The sequence below is a fragment of the Pipistrellus hanaki genome (assembly GCF_964339955.1).
Source record: "Pipistrellus hanaki genome assembly, chromosome: 8".
NCBI lineage: Eukaryota > Metazoa > Chordata > Mammalia > Chiroptera > Vespertilionidae > Pipistrellus > Pipistrellus hanaki.
In genome coordinates, this window is record NC_140510.1 from 53595727 (window position 1) to 53616482 (window position 20756).

The following is a 20756-nucleotide window of genomic DNA, read 5'->3' on the forward strand; positions in this document are numbered from 1 at the left end:
TGTGGAAAACACCATTATTATTAACAGTTTGCCCAGCAAATCAAGAACAGCAAAAATTCCTTATTTGCTTTTTAACAAAAGTTTTACCACCATTAAAGTGATTATATATTTAAGCAGATCTTGTCAATTTGCTAAGACCTCATACTTCTGAACTATGCTTATTCTGATGGAAATTTACATACATCTATACTAATAAAAGGGTAATATGCTAATTAGACCAGACGTTTTCTGGACATCCTTCCTGACAAAGCCAGGGGCATGGCCAGCCTGCAAACCGCCCACGGCCTCACCCAGGACACCCCGCCCCCCAGCTGGGACCCCCACCCGAATTGGGGGCATGGTCAGCCTGCAAACCGCTCCAGGCACCTCGCCCAGGCTAGCACCGCTCCCCAGCAGGGACCCCACCCAGATCGAGGGCATGGCAGGCCTGCAAACCACTGCGGCCGCTAGCCCAGGCCAGCCCCATCCTAGCAGGGACCCCTACCCTGATCCGGGGCTCCCATCAGGGCAGGCCAGCCAGTCCCCACCCATTCACCAGGCCTCTATCCTATATAAAAGGGTAATATGCAAATTGACCTTAACAGCAGAACAACCAGAATAACTGCTGGACCAGTCACTATGAGGCGCCCTGACCACATCTTGGTCCCTTCCCCCAGCCATCAAGCACAGATCACCCAAAGGCAAACAGAGAACTGGGGGTGGGTGGCAGGGCCAGCTGCAGGCAGCTGAGGAAGATGGCCTTGGTCGCAGGCCAGGCCTAGGGACTGTACCCACACCTCTAGTACTACATAAAATTCATTTTAAAAGATTCTCTGAAGAGCTCAGAGATTTTGAGCCATGAGAAAGTGGTGTACTATATGAAATTAAATATAAGACAGATTTTCATTATAAAATCTCATTCAGACTGAGTATATAATCTCTCAGATAAATCAGCTAATTAATGTCAATAACTAAGAGCTCTCCAAACAAATAATACTGTTCTTATTAAGTGTATGCTTTGAATCACCCATTTGTAATGAGGAACTAACTAAGATACCGTGACATACCAATAAGATGTAATCTTCTATGAAACAAAGAAGATTAACCTGTACTTAAAAAAACACACACACACTTTTTTAAAAGAATTCTTTAAAAATCACTTTACCAGACTTATTTTATAAATTCTAACTAGTATTTTTCCCTCTCCATTAAAACGTTTTAAAGTAAAAGTGGTGTCAACAGGCTAACTACAAATCTTCAATGAGCACACATAATTTGAGGAAATCAAAAGATAACAATATTTTTTAAACAGTGCTTCTTAAAAGTAGGGAGATAATATATAAGAGGAAATTTCTAGACTAAGTTTGTATATAAAGAAAAAAGACAGTAAAGATTATAACATAAGGCTATTAAAGACAAAAATAAGTAAAAGAGAAGACATGCAGAAAGATTCTAAGCCAATAAAATTTACATGAGAAGACCATAAGGTAAAAAACAGCTCTAATTTTCTAAAATTAGATATTTATTGATGTTATTCTAAATAACTACCAAAAGATATATAAATTTATCAGGAATATTTTAATATGATTATGTTTCAATATACTAAGAAAAATTTCCTCATCTGAGAAAAGTAATATGGGATACTAAAGATCTCTTAACAATATCACCTTATTATATGATTAAATTTGAGAAATGAGTTTCTTAGTTATAAAGATACTAAAAAAGCAAATATATTTTAAAACTAAACCTAATTACTAGAAAAAATACAAGCTCTACTTTCTACAATAAAGATAAATTTTAAAAAGACACTAACATCAAAACAAAATTATAACTATATGAAAAAACTCCCCAACTATTGATAATCATGCAAATATTTGGAATATATATACATATCTATTACCTTACTCTCTGTTGCAACTTGAAAGGGAAGTGTATAAGAAATTAATTTATTATGTTGTGTGTAATAAAATGGCATGTAGTTCAGAGTCATTTTTTCCAGTTTCAGAAATAAGAACATTGTCTCTAAAAACCCTTAATCAATGTATGTAATTTGTATATCAAAATATAAGAAAATAGACAAATCAGAGCTACTTCAAGCAGTCTACTGATCATTAATTTCCCTAAATGGCTAAATAAATACAAAAATTTAGATGACTTACATTGTTGTTGCGGGTTTCTACAGCAGGAAACTTTCTGACTATGAATTTCACAGCAGATTCCAGATTTTTGTCAATAAGGTAGGATGGCTTTGCCTTGGGGTCTCCACATGCCTATAAAACAACAGTAATTAAAAAAGTGAAGTGCTTCCTTCTAAAACCAAGGAACAATAGTAAATCTGTAATCAGAATTTAGAGAGGTATTTATTGTTTTTGGTGAGCAGGTGATAAAATGAATAGGCAAAGTGCAGGGATTGTCACAGCTGAAATATGCAATGGGAGACAGTACAGAGATGTTCTTCTACTGAAAAAAAAAATGCATGGAAAGTTTTAAAGCAGTTAACGCAGAACAGCAGTGAAGGAAAAAGCTCAAACCTAAAAAAAAGAAAGAAAAAGAAAAGAAAAAGAAAAAAGTTCTTGGTTTGAGGTAGGATTGTATTCATCTGAAGCTAATAAAATATTACAAAATTAAATATTCAGAAAAATACTGGAAATGTTTCTAAAGTGTTATAAAGTAAAAGCTTGTTTACATGTCTTTCCAAAATGTTTTCCTCATTCACTTTAAACAAGAGCCCTAGTTCAAAAGAACAGGAAGCTGCTAAAACTGTCTTTATAGTACTGAAGTGTGTTGCCTGTTCCTCTGACATCCGAGTTACAGCAGTGTTTTCCATCAGACCAGCAGCACTTCAAACAATAATCTACATCTGTTCTATATTTACCTCATAAGCACAGAACAAATGGAAATGTTTACATTTTTATCACCTCAGTGGTACAGCATTTTTTATAGTAAACTGTGAAGCATTACATAAATGTAAGGAATCATCAGAACTTTTTATCTGAACTATTAGTAATACCGAATATAATTTTCAATACTGCTTACTGTTTCATTATGTGACAATTAACTGCTTGCTAGTGAGATGTTATTTCTTAGGGAATTACCAAAATTTTAACGTTCCTATTTCACGTCTTCTTATTGTATTTTTAAAAGGATGTGTTCTTTGAAAATTTATATTACTCTACTATGTATAAAGAAATACAATATTACAATTTAATGTTTTTTCATTGTTTAGTATAACTATGTTGTGGATTGCAGAAAGAGAAGTTATGAAACATGAAACTGATCTGAAAGCGGGCAAGCGGGCAAAGGGAAGGTGAAAAGCTTTGCAAACCTTCCAAACTTGTCCTTGCTGGGGAAGCATTGTAATAAAAAGAGAGAAAATTACGTGTAAACAATGATTGTCAAACTATGACATACGTTTCAGTAGAGATCTTATGCACTGCAGACTATGAATACCAAAACAAGATTAGAACTTTATGGTGCTACAATTTTAAAGGTATTCTAAGTAGCGAGTTGCAGTATACAATAGACTCATAGATGTTATACTATTCATATATATTGAAATACTGTGTAAGAACAATCACATCAGTTTCTTGGTGCTCTTTCTAAATAAACTTAAAATAATTCTAGAAGGAAAAATAAAGACTACATGCAACTATAAAAATAGGAGCAAACCATTGGTGAAATTTTACATACCTTAAAAAGAAACGGTAGCCAAAAATAAGAATAAATTGTTATTGGATGACTTACTACACTTCAACTCAAATTGAAACTATTTTTTAAATATCACCTAACTTCCTTCCAATCCAAAGTATAAAAATCAATGCAAACATGCCTATATTTTTCAAATGAAAATAGGAATGCACTTAGAGTTCTATTCATTCTCACACATAAATACAACAAAATTACTTTAAGATATTTTGAATTCCCTAATCTTTAACCAGACTGAACAAAAGGCAACTATGTAAATTCCATTTCAATATCATATTAAAATTTATGACTTTCCTCAGACTAGACTATCAGTTTAACATGTTATTTCTTATAAATTAAACTTCCAATTAATCCACTTCCCCAAAATCCTATATAACAAAAGGGTAATATGTATAAAGACCAAATGGCAGAACAACCAATCAAAGCATAATATGCTAATGATATGCTAAGGCTGCTCAACTGCTCACTATGATGTGAATTGACCACCAGGGACAGATGTTCCAACCAGTAGGTTAGCTTGCTGCTGGGGTCCGGATGATCAATCGGGAAGGAGCAAGATGGGACCAACATGCCCTGGAGCCCTCCTGCAGTCCCACCCCAACCCGATCGTGCACTGGTGGGGTCCCTCAGCCTGGCCTGCACCCTCTAGCAATCCAGGACTCCAGGCCCCCTCAGGGGATGTCAGAGAGCCAATTTCAGCCCGATCCCACAGGCTACTCCCCTTGGGAGGGCACCAGGTGCAGGGCTCACGGCTGGCAAGCACTACTGTGGCAGCATGAGCCTCTCCCTATCAGGACTGATGGAGCACAAGCCCACGTCAGGCACAGTGGGGCCGGGCTGAGCAGGAGCGGCAGGTAGGAGCTGCAGGCAGCACTGGACTGCGGGCTTCAGCCCAATCCCTGCAGGCCACCCAGAGGGACCCCACCCATGCACAAATTTGTGCATTAAGCCTCTAGTTATATTATAAGAGTAACTAAGAACTACATAACTAAGAATTTGTCCCAGTAATAAAAATACCTACAGATTAGCATTTCCTTAGATCGGTGATATAATGCAAATCAAGTTTCATAAACATGCCTGAGGTAGTGCCGGATTCTAAAGTGATTCCAAATTATGTTGTTTTTGTTTTTGTTTTAATGTTTTTATTGATTTCAGAAGAAGGGAAAAGTATAGATAGAAACATCATTGGTTGGCTGCCTCCTGTGTACCCTCTACTGAGGATCGAACTTACAACCTAGGCACGTGCCCTCACTGGAAATCAATCAACTTCTTGGTTCATGGGTCAATGCTCCATCATTGAACCATACCAGCTGGGCTGTGTTCAGTTTTTTAATGATATGTATTATCTTTCACATTCTAATTATGTAAAAAATCAGTTATCCACCCTTGACCCATGTTGGTTGGAGCATTATCCCCATACATGGAAAAGTAAAGGGTTCGATTCCTGGGCAGGGCACATACCCAGGTTTTGGGGTCAATCCCTGGTTGGGCACATACAGAAGGCTGTTTCTCTCTCTAATCAATCTTATTTTATTCAGGTATCCATTCTAACAATATTAGTGATTATCAAATAGTAAAAATGATAGCCTACGATACCCACTTCCCATAATCACAAACTTTACTGTGTAAGAGTTTAATCAAGTAACCAAATATATATATATATATATATATATATATATATATATATATATATATATGAGCAGCTCTTCCTGAGGTAAAATCTGAGTTATTAATAACTTACAGTTTACTTATTTTAATGATTTATAACATCAGCACCACTTCAGGGGCTTTTTCTTAATCAATAGGTTTGGGTCAAGATCTATATATATGCCCAGCCAGCGTGGCTCAGTGGTTAAGCGTTGACCTATGAATCAGGAGGTCAAGGTTCAATTCCTAGTCAGGGCACAAAGCTGGGTTGCGAACCCGATCCTGTGTGGGGGGTGCAGGAGACAACCAATCAATAACTCTCTCTCATCATTGACGTTTCTCTCTCTCCCTCTCCCTTCCTCTCTGAAATCAATAAAAATATTTTTAAATAAATAAATAAAGATTTAAATATGTGTATGTTTTTTTTGTTTTTTTTAAATATATTTTATTGACTTTTTACAGAGAGGAAGGGAGAGAGATAGAGAGCTAGAAACGTCGATGAGAGAGAAACATCGACCAGCTGCCTCCTGCATACCCCCTACTGGGGATGTGCCCGCAACCAATGTACATGCCCTTGACCGGAATCGAACCTGGGACCTTTCAGTCCGCAGACCAACGCTCTACCACTGAGCCAAACCAGTTTTGGCTAAATATGTGTATGTTTTAAAACCTTCCAAAATTATTATATTGTATATCCCTGACAATCACTGGTCTCAATTTACAAATAAAAAAATTACAATCTAAAAAGTTAAATAACTTGTCCAAAATTTTAAAATTAATATAGAATCTCTCTCAACCCACAGAATGTACTGCAAGTATGGAAAATGATATGAAGTTTAGAGGTTTTATGCCTATAAGGAGGACATTGGACATGAATAAGATATTTTATAACCTTGAGTATTTTGTATCTATATATTCTACTGAATAAAAGCTCTGGAATCCTATATAATAATTGGCTACGAGGAGTTGCCTGGCTGAAGCTTGTATTCATATATCAAAAGTAACACAAATATAACTATCTTTTCCTTCCATCTCTCCCAGACCGGAATTTTTAACTTTCTTCTCAAGACTCCCACAACCACACTTATACACTTTACTAAGATAGGGACTTCTTGGCATTGAAAGCTACATTTTAAAGTATGTTTCCCTGTCTTCAAAAAGACATTCAATAAATGAAGAATAAATGGATGAACCTTTGGAATTAATCGAAATAGCTCATATTTATAAAATCGTTTTAAAGATGAAGTTTTATTACTGTTCAGTACCTACAAAAAGCAACTATGTGATAAGAAAATCTTTTCCAGTTCAGGCTCTTTTACTTAAAACAAGAGCTTCCTTTGAAATTGGCACATATACAATCTACTTACAAACTAACAATTCAAGAGCTTATGAAATTTGTTTACTTATTTAACTAAAACACTTCAGTACAATATTGTTTGAAGAAATGACTAGATTTCTTCATCATGTCAAATTAAGTAAACAACTTATCAAAGTCTGAATATAAATATTGCAAATTCCTAATAGATCAAAATGAAGTTTTACTTCATTTATCAATAAAGGCAATATTAAAACCAATCAACCAAAAAAAACACATCCTGGGACTAGAAAGGAGTATTACTAATTCTGTCAAGTCCAAGACAGAAAAAGAACTACAATTCTTATATTTCACATTGCAGGGTTTTTCAATGTGAAATTATTACCATTTGATTAGAATTCAAAATGTACAATGAAAAAAGTATGTCTGAAATCTGAAAGTTAAGAAAACATCTTCAAGTGAGGAAATGACTGCATGTAACCTTAAAATTAGGAAGATTAATGCTATTTCATTGTTTCCTTTACTTTATACCTTTCCTTTCTGCTTTATATGTACTCTTTATATGTATGTACTGCTTTCTATGTATTTTCTTTAGTATTATTTGTATGGTTAGTCCTCTCAATTTGCATATTTTAATGTGAGGGACTAAAACAGGAATAATCACAGAGAAAAAAATGTATAAATGTGCAAAGTTAAAATAAAATAAATGTCCCAAAATTTTTTAAATAAATTGAATTTTAAAATTCCTAATGCTAAACTATTTTTCATTTTTTATATTACAAAGCTAAACAGAAGCCTCCATTAATAATCACTCTGACCCTAGCCAGATAGCTCAGTTGGTTAGGGCATCCTTCCAACACACAAAGGTGGCAGGTTTTGGATCTCCAGTGAGGAGACTCCACCAATGAATGCATAAATACAATAAGTAGAGCAAATCAATGTCTCTCTCTCTTTTCTCACTCCCTCCCTTCCTTCATCTCTCTAATAATCACTCTACCGATAGTATAAACAATGGTTTTTTGCATACAAATACATACGAAGTTCATACAAATGTAGTCTACAGTAAAGAAAAGTTATTTCTGTAATATAATTACATATTTTCTTTAAGACTATTGTGTCTTCAAAATTTTTATCTCCCACAAATATTTCACTAATGACTATAAATCAAATGGTAAAAATAATTTAGAGCTCACATTTAGGAGCCAAGAAATAACGGTGCCAATCCAAATTCTTATCTTCTAGAGTAAGAATTGAGCAAATTACTTAACTGCTGCAAATTCAAAGGCTTTATACGTGTATATATAATAGATACTTACATCACAGATATAAGGACAAATTTTTAAAAATCCAAATACTTAGCATATACTTAATAAATGGCATCTGGCATTACTTTAATTACACATTATTTTTACTGGACATAAAGAGAGGAAACATGCCAAGCCAGTGTGGCTCAGTGGTTGAGCATCCACCCAGAAACCAAAATGTCACCAGTTCAATTCCCGGTCAGGGCAAATACCCAGGTTAGGGGCTCTATCCCCAGCAGAGTGCTTGCAGGAGGCAACAGATTATTGATGTTTCTCTCTCATCCATGTTCTATATCTCTATCCCCTTCCTTCCTCTCTCTTTCTCTAAAATATAAAATTTTGTTTTTTTTAAAAAAAGAGATGAAACTATTTAATTCTAGTAACATACAAAATGTACATCTGCTAAACCTGACCCAAAATTATTACTGGAATTTTACTTAATACTAACATTGCTAGTAAATCATCAAACAAGAATGTGAATTAGATTTTCAGTCATCCTAACCACTAAGGGCAAGAACTTTCAACACTGACAAAATTTTTCATCTGAGCCTCATTTTTAATATATTGGATGTAGCTAGCTGAATATGTCCATTCCTTTAATATTCTTAAAATGTAAGTATACAAGAAAAAGATTAGAACAATCTCATTTGTATGTAAACTACCCCATGCTTCTTTTTAAATTTTATTTTTGTAAAGATCCTAATTTAATTATAATGTAATAAAGTACTCCTGCACATGTTAGCAATTATGCAGAAAAGGGTACAAGTATATATGGCTTATTTTTAAAAGAGATATGGCTTATTTTTAAAAGAGAATTTTTGAAGTCACATGTTTCTGTTCTGTATTTTGTAATAAACGTGTGCTACTTTTGCAATTATTTTAAAATTTTTAATATTTGCCAAAACCAGTTTGGCTCAGTGGATAGAGCGTCGGTCTGCGGACTGAAGGGTCCCAGGTTCGATTCCAGTCAAGGGCATGTACATTGGTTGAAGGCACAGTCCCGGTGGGGGATGTGCAGGAGGCAGCTGGTCGATGTATCTCTCTCATCGATGTTTCTAGCTCTCTATCCCTCGCCCTTCCTCTCTGTGAAAAATCAATAAAAAAAATATATTAAAAAAATAAAATAAAATTTTTAATATTTAAGTTATTTAACAATTCCACAAAGAAAATACAAGATAATCTATCACTGCCACTTCAAAAACTAAAAATAATTTTTTTCTTAAGTATTTTTTCAATTATCTTTATCTCCTTGGCCTACCATCCAGAGTAACAATGGTCAAATCTTTTTTTTTTAAATATATTTTATTGATTTTTCACAGAGAGGAAGAGAGAGGGATAGAGAGTTAGAAACATCAATGAAAGAGAAACATCAATCAGCTGCCTCTTGCACTCCTCCACTGGGTATGTGCCCACAACCAAGGTACATGCCCTTGACCAGAATAGAACTCGGGACCTTTCAGTCCACAGGCCGACACTCTATCCACTGAGCCAAACCGGTTTCGGCTCAAATCTTCATTTTTATAAGCACTTCCTTAAAAATAAAGTTTTAGACATAATAGGACTTGTTGTTTAAATAAATAATATATAATTTAAATTCAGATTTGTGGAGAGATAATGTTTTATTCTTAACATGTTTAAGACTCTTGATAATGAAATCCTACTGGGAGAAAAAAAAGCTTATAAAGAGAAACATAACAATGAAAGTGAGAGCTGAAGCTGATTACCCTCCTTTTACCTTGCACCGCATCCTTCACATGCATCTTATTTTTCTCCATTGGGTAAGCAGAAACCAAACAAAAACTTTCACTTTCACCTGCTATTCTATGGATTTTCCCCCCCATAAAATAAATTTATCCATAATCATGAGCAAATGGCTGTAGGGGAAAAAAAAAATGTTGCTTTAAGCAAGAAAAAAAAAAAAGTAAATGTGATGAAATATGCAAAAAATATTTCATTAAAAAAAAAATTGGGATGGGTCTTTTCTGTCCTTTATAGAGTTGAGGTAATAATTTAACAAGAGCAAAAATATGCAAGTATTAACCGAGACCTTTTTGGCACAGAGTTATCAAGTTCATGTTGGTGATGTAGAAAAACAGACAGAAAAAAAAAAGAAAGAGTAAACAACAACAAAACAGTATTTTTTAAACTCAGCAAAAAAAAAAAAAATGTTTTTTTGGGGGGGATTGGGAATGTGTCTGCTAAATAACAGTAAAATTTCAGAAATACATGTTGCTCAAAATATTGCTGAGACTCCTAAATAAGTGCTTATATTCCTAGATGTTTTATTAAACAATTTTCACATTGTTGTCTTTAATCTTCACCAACAATCCAGTAAAGTAGACAGAACATTACTATCCCTTATTACAGAAAACTTAGAACTCAAGTTACTGTATAAAATGAGCCATATCTTCTACCCTGCTACTTGAAAATGAACTTGTAAAGATAACATAATCAGAGCTGGAATCGACTTTAGCATTCCTTTTACAGTTATTTTTCTCCCATTTCATAGATGAGGAGAAATAAAGCTCAGGGAAGTCAAGACACCTACTCAATGTTACAGAACCCAGTGACAATCTGAACATTGGAATGCAGACCTCCTAAGTTCTGGTCCAGTATTCTACCACCCGTCACCAAACTGCCTGCCATGCACATTCACTGATATAAAAATAGCCTTAGAAATATTAAAAATCACTACATAGGTGGGGGCATGTTCCAGAGAGTAAGGGAGACCGGGAGAAGGTCAATGGGAAAAAAGGGAGACATATATACTACTATCTGTAATACTTAAAACAATAAATAAATTTAAAAAATCACTACATAAGTGAGTGGTATTATTAGGTGTAGAAAAGGGAAGACATTTTAAATAAAAAATAAAACTTCAGCCCTAGCTGGTTTGGCTCAGTGGATAAAGTGCCAGCCTGCAGCTGAAACCGGTTTGGCTCAGCGTAGAGCTTCGGTCTGCGGACTGAAACGTCCCAGGTTCGATTCCGGCCAAGGGCATGTGCATTGGTTGCGGGCTCATCCCCAGTGGGGGGGGGGTGCAGGAGGCAGCTGGTCAATGTTTCTCTCTCATCAATGTTTCTCTCTCATCGACGTTTCTAGCTATCTCTCTCCCTTCCTCGCTGTAAAAAATCCATTTTTTTTTTTAAATGCCAGCCTGCAGATAAAGGCTTCCGGGTTTGATTATGGGCAGGGGCATATGCCCTGGTTGTGGGCTTAATCCCCAGTGTGAGGCATGCAGGAGCAGCCGATCAATGGTTTTCTCTCATAATTGATGTTTCTACCTCTCTATTCCTTTCTCTTTCTCTCTGAAATCAATAAAAACAAACAAACAAAAATAATAAAAATAAAAAATAAAACTTTAAGGAAATCAGAAAAAAAAATAAATTTAAGTGTGAAACTACCACTTTCATGTCTTTCCCCTAAAATCCTCCTTTATATGTTCCTACATCTCTGATTAGACAAATTCTCTAAAATTTCCATAAACTGTACATACTAAGATCTCAAAATTTCACAACTGATGAAATTTTTTTAACCCTATTACATTCCCCCTAATAAGCATTAAAGCACATTCTTTTTTATAGGTCACTGAAGTATTTTTCATATACTCAGTCAAATATTTCCATTGCACACTTGCAAACAGAGCAAAGTAATCAGATCTGATAGACAATCTAATGCACACATGCATTAATAAAAATATAACTGATTGGCAGACATGTATTATATGGTGGAAGGTTTTTTTGAGGACTATAAGAGACGAGATTGAAACAATTTTGTGGTTTACACTGTCATAAAAATGCAGAAATCATGAGCCGTATAAACACATGGTGAACAGATCTTTTTTTTTTTTTTTTGGCAAGGTTTTTTAACAAATGTTTCAATCCCTAGCCAATCTCATAGACATCTCTACATTGGCTGAAAGATTAAAAATTTGATGTATCTGGATGCAAAATTACATGAGTATAAACCCAAATCTATTATTGAAAGTACAGAATTATATATACACATATACACACAGACACACGCACCACACACACATCAGATATTGTAGTCATTCATTTCAACAAGGCCTTGAAGTTCTCATAGACCTGATAAATCCCTAAGTACTAGTAATTAAAAAATAAATAATACTGTCCCTGCTCAGAGGGAACTCACAATCAGACAGGGCAAATACTTTACAACAAACTACAAATATGTTAAGTGCTGAAATATATAACATTTCAATAACTCAAAATATTTGACACTTGGATATAATGACTATATTCAATTCATTTTAAATTTTACTAGTTCAATAATACAAGAGCCTGAAGTTTCTCAAAACAGGAAGTGAAAGAAAACACGCTTTTGAGAAAAAGCAGTTAACTGAAATTATAAAAATTCAAATGCCTAGAATTTAGTTTAATCTTATTTAAGTTATGAAGGTGGGGTATGTAAAGTTAGGGTGTATTTATACTATAAAAACGTATAATGAATGCTTTAAAAAAAAAAAAAAGGTATTTTGCCCAAATACCCAAATCACTTTTGATGTTACTCTCACTTCCTCTTCTGAGAACCCACCATAACCATTTCCTTTAACCACAATACCACAGGTCTAGTAACTTTTAGTAACGTTTGACATGCTTGGTGTTTGGGATAAAGTTCATATAGAAACCATTTTCCAAGTTTGTTAACGAATGTAATCTCACAAAAAAAGTTCGGGTAAATGCAACCTGAAGTAAAAATCTCTAAAATTAAATATTTTCAACCTACATAAATTTATAACCAAGGCTCTTTGGTAATTGCAGAGGGCTTCTTTGTAATAACACAGCGCCCCTCCATATAAACTGTAACAGACCATTAGGCGTGTTACTCTCCAGACTGCGCTGGCTTTAGATGCAACCAGTCCTCTTGCATCCAGGTGAGCAACCGGAGCACAGCTCTCCTTATACAAAATTTATCACCATGAAGCCAGGGCAGTATTCTCCTTTAGAATTACAGTGTCTGCACCACAGTGTTGAAATAAACCAGTTTTATGTTTGAACCCCATGATATGAATTTCAAAAAAAAAAAATACATGCTTATTACTTCAGCAGCCCTAATCTATTGCTATAATTAAACTAAAAGGAAATATTTGTGATATATGAAAAAGCCAACCATAATTCAGAAGATACTAGCGGCCGGAAGCACGAAATTCGTGCCAGGAGCTCAGCCCTTGCAGCCCTGGCCCCCACAGCCCCCAGCTTCGTCTGCTGGAAGGTTGTCTGGATGGTCTTCTGCTGTTCTGTCTAATTAGCATCTTAGCTCTTTATTAAATACACATTGGAAGCTTTAAGGATCTAGAGTGTACCCAAAAAAACTTAATTCTCTTTACCAAATTCTTTAAACTTACCGACCTTGTCTTACAAGAAATAAGATTTTGGTTCTTTTCTCCCAAGACAAAGTTATGTGTGTGTGTATGTGTGTCTGTGTGTGTGTGTGTGTGTGTATAAATATGTGTGTGTGTATTTGTATATTTATGTACATATATGTGTTATTTCGTTACATTACATCTATTTATCTTAACTCCAACTCAGGCTACTATTCCTTAACCTGCTGAAGTCTGTAAAGACTTCCAATGGGCCTATGAGCTACAGCGCCTGTAATTATTAGGATACGCTCTAGCCCAGTGGTTAGTAGCCACCTATTTAGCGTTTTTATCTTGTACAGAAGCCAAACTTTAAGAAATGGTGCTCCTCCGGCACCCTCAGAGCGGCTTAGGAAACTCGGAGGAGGAGGAGGAGTGCCGAGGGAGGGAGGGAGGGCGGGGGGAAAGGCTGTTATTCCTGTTCCAGTGACTCACAGCCCAGAAGTGTTTCCGAGGAAAACTGGTCCCACCCTCGCCGCCCCTCCTCGCACCTTCAGGATGGGATCGCGGCTCGGCGGCCCCGCGCCCGCACGCGGCTTTCATCTGCGATCGGGGAGAAGGTGGCCCGGTGCGGGGGATGGCGGGCGTCCCTCCCACATTCCTACACTTACACACCAGCACAGAGAGAGGGGAAAAAGGGGGGGCTATCGATGGCAGATTCCCGATAACCTCAGCTACGGAACCCCCAACTTTTCCTAGCCCGCCCGGACCCCGGCCTTTCCCCGCAGACCCTTCCCCCTCCCGGGGCGAGGCCGCCGGGCGCGGGGCGAGGGCGGCGGCGGAATGGGCAGCGCCGCTCGCCCGGTGCCCGCCGGCCGGGCCGCCGCCGGGAGCGGGGAAATGGCTCCTCGCTCTCGGCCTCCGCAGGCCCGCGAGCCGCCGCGGAGGCGCCCGGGACTCGGCATTAGGCCGCGGCGCATCCCCGCGACCCCGGGCCCGGCCTGACGCCGGCATTCCGGGCCCGGACGCCGCCCGCCGCCCCGCCCCGGCCGCCCCCGCCCGCCGCCCGGCCCCGGCCCCGGCCCCCGCCCGCCCGCCCGCCGCGGCCTCCCGGCCCGGGCGCACCTTCTTGATGTTGTAGAGCCGGGTGAGCATGCCGACGCCCCGGTCGTTGAGGATGGTGAGCTTCTCCGCCAGCTTCTGCTGGCTGGGCTGCAGCACGGAGCGCGACATGGTGGTGCTGGGGGGGGCGCCGCCGCCGCCGGCCTCCTCGCGCCCGTGCCCGGCCCGCCGCCGCCGCCGCTCGCCGGCCTCCGCCCCGCCCGCCCGCGGCCTCCGCCTCAGGGCAGCGCGCCCATGGCCCCGGCGCCCCGGCGCCGCGCGGGTGACAGAGCGAGCCGCGGCGGACGCCTAGGGGTCCCTTCCCCGCAGCAGCCCGCGCCCCGGCAGCCTCCGGCCCTTCCGCCCGCCGCCCTTCCGTCCGCACCCGCGGCGCTCCCCGCCCCGGCCCCCAGCGAGCCGCCTCCCGGGCTCCTCCGGTAGGTGTGGCGGCGGCGGCGGCGGCGGAGACGCCGGCTGAGAACGAGGCCGCTTCCCGCAGCCCCGGACGAGCGCTCGGTCACCTGATCGGCCGCGCCGGCGCCCCCGCGAGGCAGGACGGGGGACTGCGCCTGCGGGCCTCGCTCCGCCCCGCGCCGCCGCCGCTCAGAACCCGGCCCGGCCCGGCCCGCCCGCGGCGCCTGCTTTCCACCCGGAGCCCCAACCGGGATCGAGGGACATTTCCACGCTCGTCCCGCTTCGCCCCGCACGCCTCTCTCCTTTCAGTTCCCAAAAGTTGCCTTGGCGCAGCCCGCCCTAAGGAGCCCGCGGGGCCGGGGCCGGGGCGGGGCGCCCGCTTCCGCCCACAGATCCACAGACGCCGGGGCAGATGCGGGGCCCCCGCCCGTCCTGCCTCCCCCGCGCCGGGCGGTGTGCGAGGCCGGGGTCGGTCGGAAGCGAGGGCCACGCGGGTCCCCGAGATAACCCGCTCCCGGCATCTGTCCGCGGGCAGCGCCCATCCGGAGGAGACGCCAATCCCGAGGCCCAGGCGTGTGGGAGGCAGAAAGCAAATGTGTGCTCCATGGATGGAGCAGCGCTCCCATCTTTATTTTTATTTTTTATTCTGGCCTCCACCCTTTCCTTCTTGGAAAGGTTCTACTACTTTTTTTTTTTTTTTTGAAATTTTATTCTTTTTTAATATATTTTTTAAAATATATTTTATTGATTTTTCACAGAGAGGAAGGGAGAGGAATAGAGAGCTAGAAACATCGATGAGAGAGAGTCATCCACCAGCTGCCTCCTGCACACCCCCCACCGGGGATGTGCCCGCAACCAAGGTACATGCCCTTGACCGGAATGGAACTGGGACCCTTCAGTCCCCAGGCTGACGCTCCATCCACTGAGCCAAACCGGTTTCGGCGTCTACTACTTTTTCATCTCATGGTTTTTTTCTCCTCGGTTTTTTCTTTTCCCAGCCACACGCCACGGGCTATTCCCTCTGGTCAGATGTGTCAAATGTGTCAGACGTGGTTCCCAAGGTGTTTGGACAAATCACGGGTTTGGGTAAATCGAAGGGAGTGATGGATTCCAGCCCAGAGGACTCCAGCTTTGATAGTTTGGGCGTTCTTGTCCTTCGATGTGCTAACCTTTTCTATTAGATTCATGGATTTTTAAATGAGGGATAACATGGCATTCCACCTTCAATAAAAGGCATTCTAAGAGTAAATAAGCTATCGTTGGATTGATCAAAAAACACTCTAGGCAGGAAATTTGATTTGATTTAAAGAGCATTGAAAGAGTCCTACATCCACCAGCAAGTCAATCATATCTGACCTTGTGCTCTAGAACTTCATTGCCCTGTATGAAGGCTTTATGCCTAAAGATTTATTAAAAAAAATAATAATAATAATAAAATAAAAATACAAGCACACTAGAGTGATCACCTATTGAGCTATTATAAGTCAATAACACATGGGGAGGGGGGTTAATTTATCTGTTTACTTTCCGACCTGATGGTTAAGATTTTAATTTAGAGAAAGCCAGTATCTGGAGCTGAGTGAGAACAGATCTGGAAAAGCCAGGCTTCGTGAGGACTTCAGGGCAGCCAGGCGAGAAAACTGAAAGGTGTTGAATGTTGGGCGGGGGAGGGGCGGGGGAGAATGTGCTCTTTTAGGGGATCAGACTTCATACCAGGTACTGCTAGGTGTGTATGACCCAATTTCTCTGAGAAACAGCCTGGGAATAAATAGTGTAGTAGACAAGTATTGTTTTTGTCTGTCCTCCATCTTTCCTTTGGGAAACTGCTACATTTTGACAAATTGCAGAAAGAGGAAAGTGGGTTAGGCTTGGGAAGGGTCAGACACATAAGAAATTAATGGAGTTTGCAATGATTTGTCATTTTTAAATCCTTTTAAAAACTGTATATAGCTGAAACCGGTTTGGCTCAGTGGATAGAGCATCAGCCTGCGAACTGAAAGGTCCCAGGTTCGATTCTGGTCAAGGGCATGTACCTTGGTTGCGGGCACATCCCCAGTAGGGGGTGTGCAAGAGGCAGCTGATCGATGATTCTCTCTCATCGATGTTTCTAACTCTCTATCCCTCTCTCTTCCTCTCTGTAAAAAATCAATAAAATATATTTTTTTAAAAAGACTGTATATAGTTAGACTACAATGTATACAAAGGGACCAACTTGGGCAAAGAACTATGGGAAAAGACAATAGAAGATTTCACTGTTGTTTAACAGTGGTCATGGAAAGGATAGGCAATAACATATATACTACATCAGTCCTTCAAGTTCTGTTGTCCTGCATCCAAAGACCTCCAGATATGAAAATTTACTCCACTAAAAAAAATGGTTAGGAAAGACAATAGGGAAAAGATGAAGCAACATTATCCCAGGGCCTGTAGTAAAAGAAGTAAAGAGTTCGGACTCAGCCAGAGATTGCAACTTGGTATTGCAAAGGAGTGAGGAGGACAGGCCTGAGTGAAATGTAAGATGTTTCCAGTAGTCAGCAGAAGCGATGCCAGAAACGAACCGACCCGAAAAGTTCAAAAAGGAAACAATGAAAAATTAATTACAGTCTTGATCTTGACTGTTCACATCCAGTTAGATTCATCGTTGAGCCTGCCAGGTCTGATAATGCACTTCACACATGTTCGATTGCATCTGCTCTGCAAAACTAAAGATAGGTTTATCTTTCCTTGTAAAGTCACTTAAAGAACTTCCGCTTCTCTGCAGAGAAATACTAATGTAATGAACAATTTCAGCTTACGATTGGTTTAAATTCTTAATTTCCTTACACAATCTGAAGGACTTGTTTTTCTGTTTTTGTTTTTTGTTTTAGAAATGTATTGTCCTTTGATTTATACTTAAATGGTAGACGATGGAAAATGATATCAGTGTATGTGAAAATTGGTTGACATTTTTTGTTTGCTCTTAAGTCTTTTTTTAAATATTAGAACGCTACATGGAAAATTGGCAAAATCAGTGGTAGAACACAACCTGAGTTAGAATAGGATAAGCCTATGATGACAGTCAAGTTCCAGTTAGACATGTAAGATCCACTTACATTTTTACATTTACCTGGTAGTCTACCCCAAAAGTGAACAATCTTTCAAAAATCGGAAGGATAGTGACTACTGTATACTGAACTCAGCCTCCAAGTAGAGGCCCAGACTGGGAATACAAATGTGGGATCATCAGAATATGGATGTTATTTTAAGCCATGGGAATGGATGAGATCATTTATGGAGAGAGGACTTCTTAAAAGGAAAATAAGTTCTAGTTCAAATCCCTAAGGAATTCTAATTTTTAAGGGAGTGGGGGAAGAAAATTAATGCAGCCAGCGAGTGAGACTGAACAAGACTGTGAAGAGGACTAGAGACTGGTACAGTAGCTGGAGGGGCTGGGGGGGAGGGGTCAGTGAGGGATTTTTGTTTCTGTTCCGTGGTCATTGTCAGATTATACTGCAGAGAGGGAGAGATTTATAACAGCACAGCGAGAGGGCATAACCAAAGCGGCAGAAGCCTTGGTAGAACAGGAAGAAAAGAGATGGAGGGGAAGCAGATGATATATAACCAGATTGATTTTTGATTGTGGGTTGCAGGGAGGGACAAGATAATGATACTGGAGAATTTTATTGAGTACTTGAAACGTATCATGTCCTGTTCCAAGTGCCTTACATGCATTAACGTGTTTCATCTTCATAATAAACTCTTGAAGTAGGTACGTTATCATTCCCACTAAACACATAAGGAAGTTGGGCCTATCATGACAATTGGTAAGGCACATAGCACAGGCTGCTAACCACTTGATACTGACATAGATCAGTAGAATTGATTCGGGGAAAATAAAGTTTTCTTACATTTTCTCTATTCTCGATGAAATAGAAATAGTTCATCAGTCTAACAGGGAGGTCATTTGTCAGAAAATGTTAAATGTCCACTTGAGCTCGGTGTCATGTATTAAGTGGTTAAAAGAAAAAACCCTAAGCTCTGGGGTCAGAATGACAGAGTTCAAATCCTGGCTTTGCCATTCACAGCGGTGTGACCTTGGACATATGACTAAAGCCCTCTGTCAGTAAATCTCAGTTTTTCACCCTGAGTAGAATAATTGTACTTCTCTGACTAGATTGTTGTGAGGAATGCTTACAATAAATTTTAGCATAGTACCTTATATAATGCAATGGGTATAAATGTTGCTTAGCATTGTTATTATTATTGTTGCCATATTCTGCCCATCTGTGTGATTTTTTTTACATTGGTTCATGGCACCAAAAAACATGAAGGGTTGCAGGTTTTTCTTTTTCTAGACAAGTACAATAGAAAGAGTGACGAAGTGCTTGGAGAATAATATAGCTAATTCATTGTTTTAGCTGCATTCAACCAAAAATATATATATATTTAAAGCCTACCTAATTATATTAACATTGCTTTGCTTCGCAAACTCCTATTTCAAAGTAATAATTCTGAAAATGACTTTTTTAGACACACACCATAATCATTAAGCTTCTGAGTGTTGATTATGTGCAAATGTGAAGGATATTAAATTTTTTCTTATTATTTATTTTTTTAATATATTTTATTGATTTTGTACAGAGAGGAAGGGAGAGAGATAGAGAGTTAGAAACATCGATCAGAGAGAGTCATCAATCAGCTGCCTCTTGCACACACCCTACTGGGGATATGCCCGCAACCAAGGTACATGCCCTTGACCGGAATCGAACCCAGGACCCTTCAGTCCCCAAGCCGACTCTCTACCCATTGAACCAAATCAGTTTCAGCTAATTGTTTTCTTATTATAAAACTAGAGGCCCCGTGCATGAAATTTGTGCAAAGGGGAGAGCGGTGGCCCTCAGCCCAGCCTGCACCCTCTCTAGTCTGGGATCCTGGTAGGATCAGGCCTAAACGGGCAGTCAGACAAACCTATCACCATCCAGAACTTCTGGCTCCCAACTGCTCGCCTACCTGCCTTCCTGATTGCCCCTAACTGCTTCTGCCTGCCAGCCTGATCACCCCCTAACCACTCCCCTGCCAGTCTGATTGCCCAACTGCCCTCCCCTGCAGGCCTGATCACCCCTAACTGCTCTCCCCTGCAGGCCTGGTCCCCTCCAACTTCCATCCTCTGCCGGTCTGGTCTCCCTAACTGCCCTCCCCTGCAGGCTTGATTGCCCCCAACTGCCCTCCCCTGCTGGCCATCTTATGGCAGCCATCTTGTGTCTACATGGGGGCAGCCATCTTGTGTGTTGGAGTGATGGTCAATTTGCATATTGCTCTTTTATTAGATAGGATATACATTATGCTAAATATTAAAACATCACTAAAGTTCAAATGTTTATAATAAGTCAGGTGTTCACTGATGCTTAAATTCAACTTTGTATTTCCACTTAAATTTAAAACCAGTGTTACTTAACCTCCATCAAAGCTGCTACTGTCAAATTCTTTATTTTTGCTTTAAAACTATGAATATAGAATGGCCCCACCTAGGTTGTTTGCATGTTAAAGTTTTATCATTTCTTCACTTATTTCTAATTACTTCAACTGATTATTCTTTTCACAACCAAACCTTAAAGTCAGAATTTATTTAAATTTTCTAAAATTACTTTTTGTATTTATCCTATTCCTGATTGTCTTTATTTGTATAATATTTAAAATGATACTGTAGTATAACAAATAATTTTCAGTTTGTGAAGAGAGAGAAATCATGCTTCCTAACTAGTTTTATACCATTTAGTTATTTAGTATAGTAGATTCTACATTTACAAATTTAAAAGTATATTAAATCAAATGTTAGCATATATATATATATTTATATAATATGTACGTATGTAAGTATGTATGTATAAATACTTTCTTCTGTCAGGTTTTAATTATAGAATAGTTTTTCTTGAATTGTAGACATATAAGTCAAGTTAGAAAATAGTTGTGTTATCTAATAAATTAATAT

The 20756-nt window shown here is 39.4% G+C and overlaps 1 protein-coding gene across 2 annotated transcripts in view; it reads right to left on the minus strand.

Moving 5' to 3' along the window:
• Positions 1 to 14770, minus strand: part of NCKAP1 (NCK associated protein 1) — a 92464-nt gene extending 77694 nt beyond the window's left edge. The window contains exons 1-3 of one of the 2 annotated variants that reach the window (XM_084892579.1): positions 14399 to 14770; positions 3305 to 3322; positions 2139 to 2249 (exon numbers count right to left, since the gene is read on the minus strand). In XM_084892579.1, the coding sequence (XP_084748705.1) occupies positions 2139 to 2249; positions 3305 to 3322; positions 14399 to 14506 (237 nt within the window). In that variant the 5' untranslated portion in view covers positions 14507 to 14770. The remainder of the gene's footprint in view (positions 1 to 2138; positions 2250 to 3304; positions 3323 to 14398) is intronic. The other variant, XM_084892580.1, reaches the window with a different exon arrangement.
• Between the last annotated feature and the right edge of the window lie 5986 nt (positions 14771 to 20756).